The following is a 16,947-nucleotide window of genomic DNA, read 5'->3' as shown; positions in this document are numbered from 1 at the left end:
GTTAGGGGCACTTACCCCCCACGTAGTTGGAAATCTGTGTATTTATTCATTTTTTAGTTTCAGGTGTACAAAACATCATAATGATTAGACATTTACACCCCTGACAAAGTGATAACCCCCCCCAAGTCAACTACCCCTCTGACATCATACATAGCTATTATAATACCATTGACTATATTCCTTATGCTGTACTTTACACACACACACACACACACACACACACTAAATATATATATATGTATATGTATATATATATATATATATATATTTATATATTACATATATTTCATTATAGTTGACATTCAATATTATTTTGTATTAGTTTCAGGTATACAGCGCAGTAGTTAGGCATTAATATACTCTATGAAGCGATCCCCCCCAATAAGTCCAGTACCCATCTGACACCCGACATAGACTCACAGAATTATTGAGTATATTCCCCATTCTGTATTTGACTCTCCCTTGTGTACATGGAGGATTGGTTCTAGGAATCCCCGTGGATATCAAAATCAGCAGATTCTCAAGTCCCTGTGTAAAATGGCATAGATCAATGCATGCAGTTGGCCCTCTGCACCCACGATGCCCAAGCAAAGATAAAACAGTACAGGTTTATGTTGATAGAAATCCAAGTATAAGTGGACTCATCCAGTTCAAACCCATATTGTTCAAGGGTCAACTGTCCTTAGATTATTATACCACGGGGCTGCTTTAAACTGAGCTAACATTATATTTAGGTCATTTAGAATTCTGTGCATTTGATGGAAATTGAGAATCTGTTTCACTTTTATTAAGCAAGTAATGCATGCCCAAGGCAGAATAACAGACCACACAACTAAATAAATTAAGAAAACTAAAATCACTTATGAAATACATGAAAACTTTTCCTACTTCTATAATGTTTATATTCAAATTAGGATGAAAATTCTAATTAGTGAAAAATTAGAGGTCGTCATATTTGTTTGATGTGTGGCTATGCTGCAATTACTCCAAACTCTTTGATGGAAATCATGGGGGAAGAAGCGTTGAGTTTTGCCTTCACACTCTTGCGTGGGTTAGATCTTAGCTCTAAATTGTTCTATAGTCCTGAGAAAGCTACTCAATTTCTCTGAGTCTCGGTTTCCCCCTGTAAACGTGGGATTAGAATGCCTACTTTGTAGCATACTTGTGAGAATTAAACTAGTTAAAAGTGTGTTCATGATATCTCACATAAGCAGACGTTTAAGAATATTAATTTACTTTCCCTTCAGAAGAGGTAAAACCTTTAGCTTTATTTCATTTTATTCAGTTAATGTTCCCAATGTTGTTTTCAAGTAGCAATTGTGAATTTGTACTTCATTTTCAGTAGCGTGGTTAGCTTTCTAAATAAATTTGATGAGCACATTCTTCTGAGCTACGAAGGATCCTACTCTATTATGGAGAACAGCCCTCCAATGGATTACTTTCGTAAAATGGAATGTTTGATTTTGGGGTCAACTGAAAATAGTTAAGCTCCATGAAAAACTAAAACACTGTACTGGCCATTAACCATTTCAGCAATAAGGCGTGAACATGGCTGGTAAATTGAATGGGGAACTAGAAGCAATTCATGTGGAAGTATTTTAACAAGCCTGGAGTGACCAACAGGGGAAGACCTGAGGAGAGACTTGGTCCTTCAGACCTCATTCAGTACATGTACTGGTAGGGGTGCGATTGTAAGGGACAGAGGGAAGGGATTTTATACCTGATAAATGTTTTCTTCCGTTTCGGGATCACGGATTGGCTCGTGTCCAGCCTCAAACACAATGTACTAATATGGAGCAGCCGGAGAGAAAAGATCAGAGGGGAAAAAAGAAAGAGGAAACACAAGCATTTGGAATTCAAGATACAAATCATAGTGAGCATTAAAGAAACAGGCACAAGAGAAAATACCGTAGAGAGACCACTGAATTACTGAAATACCAGATGCCCGTGAACATTCCTGCCTTTTCCTAACGAAACGGCAAAGGTCTGAGGGTCAGTCCTTGGAGATGACTGCAGAGGGCCCTGGCAGATCTTTCTGGAGACAGAACCTCCTAATTCAGTGGCATGTATCTCAGTAATGTCTTCTTGTGCTGGTGTTGCTGAGTCCTCTGGGAACTCCTGGGTCCCAACTTTGTAAACTTTGGGTCACAGCGGTTGCCTTCCTTTGCTCTCTAAGGCTCAAGGTCCCAAGCCAATTCTGAAGTGCTCAGAACTCCAAACTCCCTCATCGTATAACCATCGCCTGAATGTACATTCTCAGTTTTAAATGCTAAAGATCAAATTTTCCATGTGCATGTTTCAGACTCTAATGGATGGGGCCATTTCAACAAAGACAATATTCTTCCTTCTTTGTGAGCCAGTTAGCCAGGGTTGAGCTCAAAATACAAACAAATACTTCTCAGCATGCACTGTAAAGAAATGTTCTCAGCATGCACTGTAAAGCAGGGCATGTCATAAGGCGTAACTTTGACTTTTGTTTGCCGTACAAGCTAGACACTCCTGCTTCAAGTTATGCATAGTATATTACCCTTGAAAAGCCATATGATTTTACTTTTGTCATAGCAGTACCAGCTTTCTTTGGGAAACTATGCATTCACATAGATGATTAGGTGACACACACATCTGTAACCTATGTATGTCCCAGTTAGAAATATAATTTCTAGGTTTTCTTTTATGTGCAACAAGTACATTTTAGGGCTTCTTTCTCTCCGTGGGAATAAGCACAGAGCAGGAGAGGCCCCCTCTTGCCTTTTTTTCTGCATCTGTTTAAACAGAGCACATACTTGAACCAAAGAGAAAGCGTCTGTCTACCCACACCTGGGCTGCAGCCTTGGAGAGAATCCAGAGAACGCTTTGGGCTGGGATGTCTGTAGGATCTTCCTTACCCTCCTTACAACAGCCCCTGTGGCAGGAGCCAGCTAATCCGAGGGACAGCCTGGCTGATCGGGGGCCAGAAAGTACTCTCCTCACAGCCTTTCTAAAGCTTACAAACCATCCTTTGGGTTTGTGTTCAAATGTCGTCAAAACGTCAGTTCCCATCTCCAGTTCTTAACTCGGGAAAACCACTTCATTATTCAGTCTCTCTCATGAACTCAGAACATTAAAGAGACTCTCAAAAACATTCAGTTCTGGGATCAAACTTTTACAGATTGTGGAGGGGGCTAAGGCAGGGCAAGAAGGGAGAAGTGCATCTTCAAACCCCTTGTCATTGATGCCGGCCAAACTTCTCACTTTTATGGAAATTCCCTCCTGAAGGGGATGGCCGTCCTTACCCTCAGAAATCACCTTGGTCCCTCTCTGGGCTCTGCATTCTGGGGATGCTTCAGGTCTAGGAAAACATGACTACAGCACAGGCCCAGACATTCCTGATCCTAAAACCCCAACTAGTTTCAGAAATTACCTGGTATACAGGGTCTTCCACATCCTCTTCCAGAATTGTCTACAGCAGAGTGAGGGAAGGGAGATTGCGCAGCAGAGGATAGAAAGGCAGAGACGTGAGACTGTATTCAGAAATTACAGGACAGTAAAGAAACCAGCTCCGGGTAGGATAGGCTGGTGGGTCACAGGAAAAAAACCAAAACCCTTGTATCCACCTTCACCCCCCCCCCCTTGTAACTATAGCAAAAATAATTGGGTTTCTTTTGTTCTCCTCCCCTGAAATCATCCTCTGATTCAAGATTTCACTTTCTCTTACACATCTAGAATTTCAGAGAATAAGGGACCATTTCTAATGGCTTGCTTTAGGTGCCTATAATTTCCTTTCATGGGAAATTTTTCATCTAAAGATGATGGGAACCTTTCATCTCTATTTATTTCTACTTGGTGGCAGGAGGAAAAGCCCTGACTGTCAGTTTTAACATCTGTTTATTTTAAGCCCCACACTTCTCTGGAACCAGTATAAATTCACAGGCATACCTGATACACAGCTTGTTCACACTGCTTATCCTTTTGTGCCTTTTTTTCCAATTCTTCTCTTTGCTTCAATTCATAAATAAGTTGAAAGAGATCTCTCAAGTCCAGAATAACAGGTTCAGCCTGGAGTAAAAGGTGGTAAAAAGCATTAATAAGGGACTGGGACTAGTTGCAACTACTAATTTCTGTTTCTTCTGGCTACAACCTGCAGCCCTTCCTTTTTCGATTGAACTGAAAGCGTTCCATCTTTAATTAATTCTACCTTGTTTATATTGGTTTAGCAAATTGCGTCTAGGCTAAAGTTCATTTCTTCAACTAATTATATTTGCAAATTCATAATAATCATAAGCATAAAAGGCAATGCTTTTATTTATTAGTAATTTCGGATACAATAAAATTAGGGTAGGCTTTATGCAAAATAGCTATTTGTTTTCTCTTATTTTCTTTCTAAATGAGGCTATGAACACAAGGAAACTTATCTGTATACTGTGCCTCCATCCAGCTTAATCAGAAAGAAAAATAATTAGTCATTATGAAACACCCATTAGGAAAAACAACCCCACCAAGGATAGGCATGAGCGAGTTTCCTTGCTTCAAGGCTGTTTATCTTTCCTAGGCGGGAAGCTGAGCATTAGCGTCACTTAGTCATACATCAGAGTGGGCCTTCAGACCAGCAGTGAGACCGTGCTGTCCCCTAAAGTTATAAGGAAAGGCGCCCTCCTTGGATGGGGTACTCACCGCCTGGGCTGTTTTTATGGCCACAAATCTGTGATTCCCTTCCTTTCCACAAACATATCCAAAGGCGCGGTGATCGGTGATGTCCTTTGCAATGTAGGAAATTTCGTGAACAGCATGGTGATGCTGAAGGGTCTACGAGACACAAAAGGAAGAGTGCATTTCAGGGGACTTTCCCTTCGAGCAGTTGATCAATAAGAGATGTGTTTCAGCTGCGTGCATGAACAGGCCCAAAGGGCTTTGGAAAAGCTGTTTGGTCCAGATGGAAGGAAAAAGAGCTGTGGCTGCCCTTGATAAGTGGAGGCTTCCCTCCGCGGTCTTAGTGCTGTGATGGGAGAGATACAGTTTAGGTAGAACTGCTCATATGCTGAAAGGGCATCTGGGGTGGTGGCTTCCTTCAGCCTGCCAGAGCCAGTCTGTCTCCTTCCGTGGTGCAGGCTTCTGCTACGTCTTTCTTTATGACACAGCCCTGTCTAAGTTCTGATTGATGTTTAATACACTCACAGACCCAGGGCCTCTGCTTGCCTTGGAAGGAGATGTACACCGTGCGACCACAGGGGGCGACCGGGCGACCATTCACCTTCACAGAACCATGGCTTTGCGTGGTTAGCAACAATTTTCTGACACACGGTAATAGAGTGTCTTGAGGAACAAACACTTTATATTGTCCAAAGTCACCCTTTGGGCTAGAGGTGGGGTCCCCGTATACCTGTGGCTGTCATGAGTTGATCCCTCTGTCTGTAACCCCCATTCTTTTATCCACTTGCCTGAATCTCACTCCTCTTAACAAAGGCCCTTTGAAACAGCACCACCTCTGTGAAACCTCCCCTGAGCGATGCTTGCCTTCCCTCTCCCTCCAGAAATAATTCCTCCTTCTTTTGTGGTTCCACAGAACTGCAGTATCTACTGATACCGAAACTCCTGATAGACTGCTCACATAAAACTTCCTGGGCTCCTGTTTTCACACACCTCCCTTTTCTGATACATTTGTCTGATTCCTTGTCTGTCTTCCCCACCGGCTCTGTCTCCCTCGTCTCTGTCATCCTACCACTTTGCACTGTGCTCGCTCCACGATTGTTGAACTAAGGTAAACTGGGATAGGTGATCAGTAATTTGAAACTGACTTCCCTGCCTTTATTGTCTAAGCCTCAACAAATAATGTTTACCATCCAGTTGGTGATGGTGATCTTTACAGCCATTTTCCTACTCATTTTAAAATCTACTTATAAAGAAACCTTCATTAAACAGTTCTCTGTAAAGGGTTATGCATGCATTTGGGTGTTATATGATACGTTTGAAGTTCTTATAACTTTAAGGGAATTTTCATTATACTGGGTGTTAAGAAGCTTGAATTCTAGCCACTATGCAATCATAAGGCACTCACTGCACCTCTCTGGACATCAGTTTATTCCTCTATTAAACGAGATGTTTGTACCAGATCAGTGACTCCTAACCCAAAGCCCCGGATCTATTAGGGTAATTAAAGGTAATTAAAAAGAGCTCCCAAGCAATTTTCAACATTTCAAAAAGCTAAACAAATTTATAAACTATTCATTATAAGACTAAACATTTCATTGTGCATGCAAATGAAAACAGCAAGTTTATCTGGAATTGTATCAGGTTACTACTGTACGCCTTAACTAATCTTGGAACAGATTCTCTTTGGAAATTAGTTATAGGTTCGAATAATTCACATAGCGGAGTGAATGATGATAAATGCATTTTCCTTGGTGGACACAATCTTCCTCCTTACTGAGCCCATGGAGGGAGGGAGGCATGTACCACAATAGGGACTTATTTATAAAAACTGTGGGAACAATTGGAATAGATATTCTCTAAGGCTTGTCCCAACTCCCCAGATCCTGTAGCCATTAGAGCCTTGCATCACACAGCCAGGCTCTGAGGACAGTGGGCATTTGCCTCTCATGGTAGCCATCACCTTAGTTTTGGACCACTGGCCCTGGCCTTCCAAACCATCCATTCCCAGCCTATCGCCATCTTTCCAGGCTTCTGACGTTATGAATTATTCCTGCAGTAGAATTTGCTGCTGCACCTTAATCTTACAGAGTCTGATCATTCTCTGTCCTCTTTACTTCCCTCAGGATTTTCCTTTCAGCTGCATACCTTGTCCAGGTTGCCCACTGCCCACCAGACATCATGCTTGGAGAGTGGTATCATTGCCCAGTCAACCAAGCTCAAGTGACCATAAGACAACTGTATATTTCTAGTGGATTGCAACACAAATAAGGTTGGTGGAGAAGGAAGTGTTTGTTAGTAGAATAATCAAATCCATTTATTCTTATTTTATTAAGAGGACATATTTAGCTAGGAGAGGAAAACTGCTCAAAGAGCAGTAGCTTTTTCATAATGTTAATGATGTAAAATTGATGAGACGTCTATTCACACAACATGGGGATATTGATTTATAGGCTTTTGTGAGCTCGAGTTGTATGCAGCAGGGGAAGTGGGGCACAAAGACTTGCTCCTTTTCTCCCTTTCCTGAAAGTATTTCTCTTTCCGCATAATGTGAAGAATGCTATCCAACGTCTCCTATTAAATCAAAGTTTGACGACAGTACCTTATTGATTGCCAAGCAGAATATTGCTCTAAAATTAAACTGCGATTAGAAGTCTTCCCAGTGGAATTAGATTTGGAGATGATTGCACAATGGTAAAATATCACCTACTATGCAAGACAGCAGATGGAGATGTTTCAATTTATCTGGGAATCTTCATTAAGTGTTTTAAAATCAAAACATTTTGAATGCCTGATAGTACCTAATATTGCTTCACAAAGCGTGTGTGTAAAGTGCTTTGAGATTTGTGTAACATCATCTTTTCCCATAGTTAATTTTATGACATGTTTAAAAGGTTTGCTCTGAAAGTGGCTCATTCATTTGGAAACTAAGAGTCAGAGAGGGGATATGTCCCACTTTCCTCCACCCTTAATCGTGCAGACATAATATAGATACTTGGAAATACAAATATATTAGAATCCTGCTAATCCCACAGCCGTATTATCACATTCATCTTGGCAACTAAGAGGATCTTGCAAATACTTGCTCACTGAGCCTCAAAATTGCTCCATGACTTCAAGTAGATTTTATCAGTGCAATCAAAGACAGTTGGAGCCAGAGGAACCTTAAACATCATGGAGTTCAACTCTGAGTTTATTCATGAAAGGAGTGAGGGTCAGAAAGAGTTCCGGCGGGACCAGTACTAAACCCAGGCCCTGTTCTCCCTACTCAGCATGCCAAAACCAAAAAAAACACACAAACAAACAAACAAACAAAAACACTGAAAAAGAGGAACACAGTTATGCAGAATCAAGGTCTCCTTTCCTTAGACTCCTGACTCCCTAGTCCAACATCCCTGACAAGCTGGGATGAAGGAGGGGACCGCTGCGTAGGGAAGCACAGCTGAGGCTGTTCTGGATTCTGGCAGGTAACTGAGGTCAGAAGGGGGTCATAGGTCAGAAGGTTTGGGATAAAGGCCAGCTATAAGGATCTCAAAAGAAAAGGTCAAGACAGCGTGTTGTGGAAGTTTACTCTTAAGAGCTAGGCCATCTATGGTATCTGTTGAGCAGCCAAGGCTGGAACGATGAGGAACCCCTGCTCCACCCCGGGGTATTTCTGTGGGGACTTTCTGGGGCGTTGCCAGTTGTTCTGGAGGCAGCAGACAATACTGGGCTGGGGTGGGAAGGAGACGGTGGAGGACAGGCAGATTTTGGTTGTCCTTCTTCCACATTTCTTTTGGAAAACGATATTTTGTCTTGGGAAAACAGTCCAGATATTAAAGCACTGCCAAAAATCAAAGCGGGTATCTGCTTTTAAAAATAGAGGCTTCAAGAATACTCTCTCTCTTTGCCACAGCTTCATGTATTCCTTCCATTCTGAACCCTCTTCCTTAACAGTGTGGATGAAAGTTTGTACTGAACAATTCCAAGGACAATTCAGAGATCAGCCTCCTCAATCCACTCTTCTGCCCGTGAGTGAACTTCAGGTAACCTAGGCTGCAGAGAACCTGAAGAAGTCCTCATCCCCCCACCCTTTGGAGTCTGTACTTTCCCACCTCTGTGCCATCAGCCCATTGATTTCTCTGCTGTTCTCGCTGTTCATCCCCTGACTCATACTTCATTGACTCCACAGAACTGTATCACATCTGTGTTTTAAGGCCTGGCTCCAACATCCTGCTCAACCAAGGAAACTGCCCTGACTTCATTGCCCTTAGTTCTAATTCCTATCCCCAGATCTCATTGCATTGTATTTGCCCTTGTATCTAGGATGTTTCACACATCTTAATTTTGTTTCACATTTCTCTGTTCATCCAGTTATTCACACCATATGTATTTATTGAGCAACTATTATGTTCTAGGACTCACACTAAGTACTCCATCTCTCTAGATATTGAAACAGCCCCTTCCTCAAGGACCTTGCAGTGGCATAAAACAGGGAGGCAAAGAAACTAACAACCACACTACAAGACAAGCTTTATATTAAACGTGTGCATGGGGTGCTACATAGGCTCAGAGCAGGAATGGGGAAGAGCATCAGCGAAGTCTTGACAAAGGAGCTGACCTTGAACTGAGCCTCAAAGGGTAAAAGGGGAGTCCCCAGAAAATCAGGGGAAAAGACCATTCTAGGCAGAAAGAACTGAGCATGTAAAAGTCTGTAGGTCCTGAGAACATGTTTTCTCTCCACCTTGGGGATGTTAGTTTCTTAAGAGAAAGATGGATGTCTGGTTCTCCTTAGTCTTATCCCAGCTCCCAATACCATTACTTTTGAATAGTAAATGCTAAATAATGTTTGGTAAATTAAAGAAAGAAGGAAGAACCAAGCCATTTGAAGACATACACTGGACAAGTTAGTTGCTCAATAAATGTTCAATGAATGATTGAATTGGGTTAATTTAATTCATGACATTTCACATAGGATTCATTCTGTGAACAGAGGGATTCTTATCTGATCATCATTAAATCCTTTTTTCCCCCTTAGCATTTCCATGAGCCATTTACCAATGTTTAAATGAAGTATCAAATTGTTTGGAGGGTTACCATCTGACAGAATAAATTACAGAGAAGACTTAATTTGTACTATGGTTCAATACAGCCAATTAAATACAGTATGGATTAGAAAGTCATCTGCTCAGACTTTACCATTAGCGCTTTTTAAAGAATAAATTCTACTCCATTTAGCCTTCATATTATTATTGTGTGTGTATGTGTGTATGAGAGTTTGTGCTTTCCTGATGCAATACTATTCCCAGGACAAATACCCACCAGGATTCAAGTGAGTTAACAAACAAAACAAAACAAAACAAAAAAGCGGATATGCAGACAGACACAAAATAAAAATAGATGTATGAAAAACACACTACAAGCAATTATAGTAGTTAAAACCTTACAAGACAAAGGGAGGCCCAGGCTCACTGTAAAGGCCTTTCTCTTTTCTAGTAACATATTTTTGGATGCGTGTGCTGCCTCACAGTGCCAATGAGGCTGGGAAGTAACCCGTGTACCAGCCCTCAGGAACCCCATCATCAAATGCTAAATGCAGCAGGTCAGAACTCTTCCTTGAGTTCCCATCCTGAAATCTTCCAAAAGGACAAGATTTCAGGGACAAAATTAAATTTGTCCCTGAAAAGGACAAAATTTCTCAAGGACAAAATTAAATTTCTAAATATCCTTGTCTCTTGCTGAAGAGGCCGTGTGATTATAGAGGAAAGAATACGGACTCTGGAAGCACAGAGAACACAATTCAAATCTAAGCTCTATCATTTATCAGATATATAGCTTGGGACACATCGCTCTAATTTTCTGAGCGTTACTTTCTCTTTTTGTATAATATGAAGACTGATATAGAATCCAAAAGGCTGTTGGAAATATTAAATTGATTCATATAAAACATACCAGGTATAAATGAGATGCCTTTTTTTTCTTTTTTTTCTACCCCACCCCCTAACCAAGATGCAGTTTTTTTTTATACACCAGATTAAGGAAAAAAACAAACAAACAAACAGAAAGAAACCCAGTGTTGACAAAGGTGTGGGGGAACATTTTCTTGGCTACTAGTTTCCTATGCATACAATGGGGAAAATAATAATACCTCTCTCATGGTCCTGTTATGAGGATTAATGAGTTGGTATCTGTAAAGGGCTTGAAACAGCACAGGGCACATAGTAAGGGCTATCTAAGCATTGGCCAATATGGTTACTTTTTTTATTTGTGGCTGTGTGATATGATGCAACTTTTCTGGAGGGCAGACTGGCTGTATGTTTCAAAGCCTAAAGGACATGTATAAACTTTGACCCTAAGAATCTTTTTGCACGAATTCAATTATTTGGAAATAATGTACAATATGGGCAAGATTTGGATGTAAGATACACTCCCTGAAGTGGTATTAGAATAGAAACGTTGAGCATTAACTGATTGGTCAAAGAAATTGCATTTCTCTGTAAAATGAAATAATATGGAAAACTGAAAATCATCTTGGAAACATATGTATTTTTTGTAATGGAACTCTAACCACAATGTCCCGTTGAGAAAAAGAAAAAGCATATCACAAAATAATGTATTTAATATGATCCTGTTTTTGAAAAAAAGTATGCATATCCATATCTATGTGTATAAAAACTTGAGAAGTACATCAACAAAATCTTAACAAGGGTTCTCTCTTAAAAGAGAATTACTAGATTTTTAAAATCTGAATTTTTGCTTATTTATATAATTTTAAAAAAATTACTTATACTAATTTATACTAATTACATAAAATACAAATAAGCATTAAAATAAAGAAAAAAACATATGATGGCTTTTTCTTTCATATTTCAATTTAATGATTTTACTGCATGCATCATCATCTATCCATTTTCATAACCATCCTTGAGCCCATTCAGCCTCCTGCAGTTTCACCCCCGCCCATAACCAAGTCTTGTCAATTTCACCTCCCAAACACCTTTCGCTTTGTCCATTCCTCTTCATCTCCACCCCCAGACCAGGTCACAGCCATGATTTCCAGCATGGATTCATACAATGGCCTCAGTCCATATTCATCCACTTTTGCTGGCCTCTGTTCTAATAGTTATACCACAGAGTGAAGGAATTGAGAAAAAAATCTGCCAATTTTGATTATGTCTATATAGTACTTAAAACATATCAAAGGGGGCGGCCGGTTGGCTCAGCTGGTTAGAGCGCAGTGCTCATAACACCAAGGTTGCCAGTTCGATTCCCTCATGGCCCAGTTAGCTGCGCCCTCTACAACTAGATTGAAGACAATGGACTGCCGCTGAGCTTCTGGAGGGGCGGCGGATGGCTCAGCTGGTTAGAGCGTGGGCTTTCAACAAGGTTGCCGGTTCAATCCCACATGGGATGGTGGGCGGCGCCCCCTGCAACTAAAGATTGAAAACAGCGACTGGACTTGGAGCTGAGGAGCGCCCTCCACAACTAGATTGAAGGACAACGACTTGGAGCTGATGGGCTGTGGAGAAATACACTGTTCCCCAATAAAAAAATAAACAAATAAACAACTTGATTGCAAAAAATGAAACTGCATCGTCTTTAAAGTCTTTTGTTCACATTATTATACATTTATTTTTATTTTTATTTTGCTTGTTGACTTATCTCCTCATTTGGCAATGCATTTTTTCTTTTTTCCTACAATTTCTTCCTTCATTAAGAGAGGTATCAGTTTCCACCTAAAGAATCAAAAATTAATACTCTCGGAGACTGTTGTGAATTAGTACCACCTCTTTTATATTTGCCATAGCTTGGCAAACTTTTTGTTTTAACGGCTGGAAGGGGATAATGTGCTCACTGAAGGATTTGCAAACTATGTTATGATTTTCTAGCATAGTATGCAATCTGGCTTTCCATGTAGGTTTGCAATCTAGCTTTACACATAGTTGTTATTTTAAGACCATCATGTCTACTCATCACTGTAAGTATAAAGTTTATATAAGAAAAATGACACCAAACTGACAACTGGCTTGTATACATTAAGTCTGCCAAATGTAAACTGAACTATCAACCAGTCATTTTGTCTATTACAAGGAAATTGTCTTATGACTAATTAATTGTGTGGCAAAAATGTTCACAGAGAAATCGCTTGTGCCAAAGATGTTTACAGCAAAGATGCTTTGGTATAAACACTGGACACAATCCTGGGCCATTAAGTACATGCCTGACATCCCGTAAGGATTCAGTACATATACCAGGGGTGCCAAAAACTTGTATTCAAGTGACACTTTGGTCAACGTTGCTCAAGCAGTAGTTCGCCGTAATCAGAAGTGTCTGATGCTGATGGTAACCACTTTGAGCATCTCTTGTAATTGCAGAAGTCAAACGTGACTTGTATTCATCTTTTGTTATTGGTATATATTGAGTATTACAATTTTAATAGTTTTTTTCCTTTCTTAAAATGTGTATACATTTTTTGGCACCCTCTGTATATTTTTAGTGGTAAAACATACATGACATAATTTTACCATCTTAACCATTTTTAAGTGTACAGTTCTGTGGTATTACATTTGCATTGTTCCGCAACCGCTACCACCATCTAGCTCCAGAACCTTTTCCCTCTCCCAAACTGACAATCTACCATTAAACATTAACTCCTCATTCCCTGCTTGCCCCTGCCCCTGGCAATGATATCCTTCTTTCTGGCTCTATGAGCTTGCCAGTACATATTTTAATGAATAATTTGAGTGAATGAATGAATCTGTCAGCAGGATCCAGAGTCCAAGTCTTTCCCCAGACCCTCCACCCAACCCCTTTTGCCTATTTATGCATCTGTTTTTATCTCGAAGCCTTCCTTTCCTCAGCTGTGAAAATGAGGAGGTTGGATTCAATAAGTACTTATGTCCTTATTTACTCGCAACACTTTACATCCTTTTTAAGTTTCATAACAAAACAACAGTTATAAAAGACAGCTTTTTAGTAGCTCTCCACACACGTTATAAACACACAGCACTGGAAAGACGGGAGTGAAGCCCTCACTTGAAAATAGGAAGATGAAAGAGTTAACTATTAATAGCTGAGTGCATCCTAGACCTATGATTTGGACTTAAATTCGTCTAACAGGAAAAGCGGAGCCAGGTGTGCTTAATCAATTAACAATCACCAAAGTGACAATGAAGCAGATTTCTGCTCAGGAGAAGTAAAAACCCCTTTAAAGAGAAAACTGGCTTCTACGTGAAACACTAGTTTCCTAACACTGGGGTTCAATCAAACTTCCATGTCCCATGACCAAGAATGTGGCTACAGCATTACCACTGTTAGTAAATTGGGTTTGCTCTCATTCAATTCCCCAAAGCCCTTTGGTACTTTGGTACTAGGGTACACTGGGCCCTGGAAATACTGAGATGGTAACATGCACCCTGGGCTCTCAAACGCTGGGGGGGATGGGAAGGGAGAGAGAGAGAGAGAGAGAGAGAGAGAGAGAGAGAGAGAGAGAGAGAGAGAGAGAGAGATTCTTTGATCTTTTTCTGCTAAATACTCAAGAGTACTTTGTATATTGTGTTGCCCTGTCCCCATTTCCAAAGGGCATGTAGTATATTGGAAGTATCTGAATTTCAGCTTTGAGGCCCTGGGCAAGTCACCTGATGTCACTGAGCTTCTGCTTTTTCACCTGTGAAATGGGAACAATCCGTCCCTTATAGGGATGTGAGGAAGAACACTTGAAGGGTCTAGCCGTATATCTGGTAGATGGTAGGCTCTTAATACTTGGCATCTTTCCCCAGGCATCTGAGTTTAAGATGATCAGTCTAATGGCTGTATTATGTAGCATTCACTCCCCAGGCATGGTTCCCTCAGGTGAGGCCTTCCTTAGAGCTAAACAGATAACAGACTTGCAGCAGCCAAAGGCATGTGAGAAAGAGAATCTACTGTGAAATCAAGTAACCAGAAAAGACAGAAGAGCTGAGGTGAGAGATTTTCAAACTTTATGACTGTTATCTAAGAACCTGGATCCCTCAGGCCTGGGAAATTTACCCCTGTAGCTTTCGGTGAACCCCGTAGAAATCAGTGAATTCCTTTTGTTGCTTACGATTGTTTAAGGTGAGTTTTGTATTACCTGCCGATGGAGAGACTTCTGAACAATACAGTATCCATCATTATCCCTAAAACAGGCTCAAAGAAGTGACTTGCCTAAGGAATTTCAGGCTGATGGGGTTTTTTGTAAGTCTCACTGGCATTGAAGTCTGTTCCTGGTTTATTTTAGTAGTTATTAATATTGGAATTGCAATTTTAAATTTGCTTTGGGTATATATTAGCATAAGATGAATACATGAATACAGTGTTATTAGAAAGCAAGATTTTCAGTGAAAGAAAAATGAGATACAAATAAAAAAATTAACAAATAACCCAATGATTTAAATTTGAATTGGAAACATCAATATGAACTCATGATTTAAAAACTATACTCCTATTACTGTTTGAAGAAAGGGCCTTGAGCGAAACCCCAGTAGCAATGAGAACAGCTAATGCAGCTATTTATTATCTAGCTGTCTATTTATCTATTGATCTTTTAACCTATCTAAAGAGAAAGAGTCAGAGAAAGCAAATATGGCGAAAGGTAAAATTTCCCATTTGTTTGAACATTTTCATGATAATATATTGGAGAAAAAAATGAAATCTTAGCATGCTCCCTTCTCTACCTCTCACTCCCTCTACTTCTCTCTGAGAACAGGAGAAACCAAGGCACTGGTCACTTCAATGACTTAATTAAAAGTAGGCTGCAGATAAATGTCCTTTATCAAGTTCACCTCAGATAACCATTGATCCAGTACATAAAAGGAAGGGGCACGTTTAGCATTCTTAGAAGAGCTTTGAGACAGAGCTGTCAATTTCCATTGTCCTTCTTGCATTCTTGTGACATAAATAAACATCAGCCAGTACTTTTCTAAAAGTTCAGTTTGAATAAATGTGAGAAAAATTTATACTTCTGAAACTCTGGGGAAAAAATATCCCAAACTTGGAAGATTCTACAAATATGCATAATGACTCAGATTTTATTTTCATTATATTAAAAAAAAAGGGTACTATTCAGAGAGTGCCAACTAGATGCTAGGCATTGTGCCAGGTACTCTATATACGGAATCATCATTTACTTCACTCAACCAACAACCTTACGTATTATTTTCCCTACTTTGACTGTTGAGGTAACTGAGACACAGAGAGGTTGAGTAACTTGCCCCAGGTCATAATGCTGATAAGGTAGACCCTGGTTTGCTGCCAGGTTTGACTGGCTCCAGAACCCCGGCAGCTGCTCTGTACTTGAATACAGTTTTGAATGTATTTTAACTGACTACATTTTCATTCTCCTACAATTCTTTTTTTTATTTCTGTTTCTTTCTGAATGAAGAATCCTCATAACCACTGTAGGTGTTCAGTAATGTAACCAATGATTTCAACATTTTAGTTTATGGTGCAAAATTATTATAGCAAGTAGGTAAATGAGTGTGGATGAATGGAAATGAAATGTTTTGCCACAAGTCATTGCAGAAATGAGGTCATTATATTTAATGGAAAATTACTTCTTGTGTTGTAACCAATCTGAAGGTAACCTCTGCCTTCTTCACAATGAAGTCTTGCTTGCCAGACAGAAACTTACAAAGGAAAAAAAAAAAGAATTGACTAAAAGGCAGCCAATAGAAAAGAGTGCTGGATTAGGAGTAAGAAGACTGGGATTCCACATCCTGGTGTCTTTATGTATAGATTGAGGTGGACAGACGGTGGTGGTCATGGTTAACATGGCTTCCAAGATCGATTTTACTAAGCCCCTTGGGTGCTGAGGAAACACATGACTTTGGATAGACAGAGGTGAGCATTTAAATCCAGGTCTATTCTATTCTACTGGTGTCACGTTGGATAAATTACCTAGCTTCTCTGAACCTTGGTGTCCTCATCTATAACACCGTTAGACTGAGGTAAGAACTAAATAAAATCATGCTGCTAACATTCCTAGTATTCTGCCTGACAGCTAGTGACGCTGAATAAACAGCAGCTCCTCTCCAGCACAAAGAGTCTGTTATCTAAATTGCCAGTCATTGTAACATGTTGAATTGTGCCCTCCCCAAATTCATATGTTGAAATCCCTGACTTCAGTACTTCAGAATGTGACCTTATTTGGAAATAGTGTCCTTCAGAATGTAATTAATTAAAATTAGGTCATCCTAGAAGAGGGTGTATATGCCTCTAATCCGACATGACTGGTGTCTTTGTCAAAAGGGGAAATTCGGACACAGACACAGGCACAAAGAGAATGCCTTGCAAATATGAAAACAGAGATTGGGGTGATACATCTAA

The 16,947-nt window shown here is 40.1% G+C and overlaps 1 protein-coding gene across 7 annotated transcripts in view; it reads right to left on the bottom strand.

The window, feature by feature from the left end:
- The window catches only part of DAB1 (DAB adaptor protein 1), a 1,094,927-nt gene that overhangs the window by 63,743 nt on the left and 1,014,237 nt on the right, over nt 1-16,947 (bottom strand). For 6 of the 7 annotated variants that reach the window (XM_081055475.1, XM_081055476.1, XM_081055478.1 and 3 more), the window contains 4 exons: nt 4,651-4,782; nt 3,916-4,035; nt 3,401-3,439; nt 1,721-1,786 (listed from right to left, as the gene is read on the bottom strand). In XM_081055475.1, the coding sequence (XP_080911601.1) occupies nt 1,721-1,786; nt 3,401-3,439; nt 3,916-4,035; nt 4,651-4,782 (357 nt within the window). The remainder of the gene's footprint in view (nt 1-1,720; nt 1,787-3,400; nt 3,440-3,915; nt 4,036-4,650; nt 4,783-16,947) is intronic. The other variant, XM_081055481.1, reaches the window with a different exon arrangement.

This window comes from Rhinolophus hipposideros, assembly GCF_964194185.1.
Source record: "Rhinolophus hipposideros genome assembly, chromosome: 8".
NCBI lineage: Eukaryota > Metazoa > Chordata > Mammalia > Chiroptera > Rhinolophidae > Rhinolophus > Rhinolophus hipposideros.
Note: the sequence above shows the minus strand (reverse complement) of the source record. Positions and strands in the feature narration are given on the sequence as shown.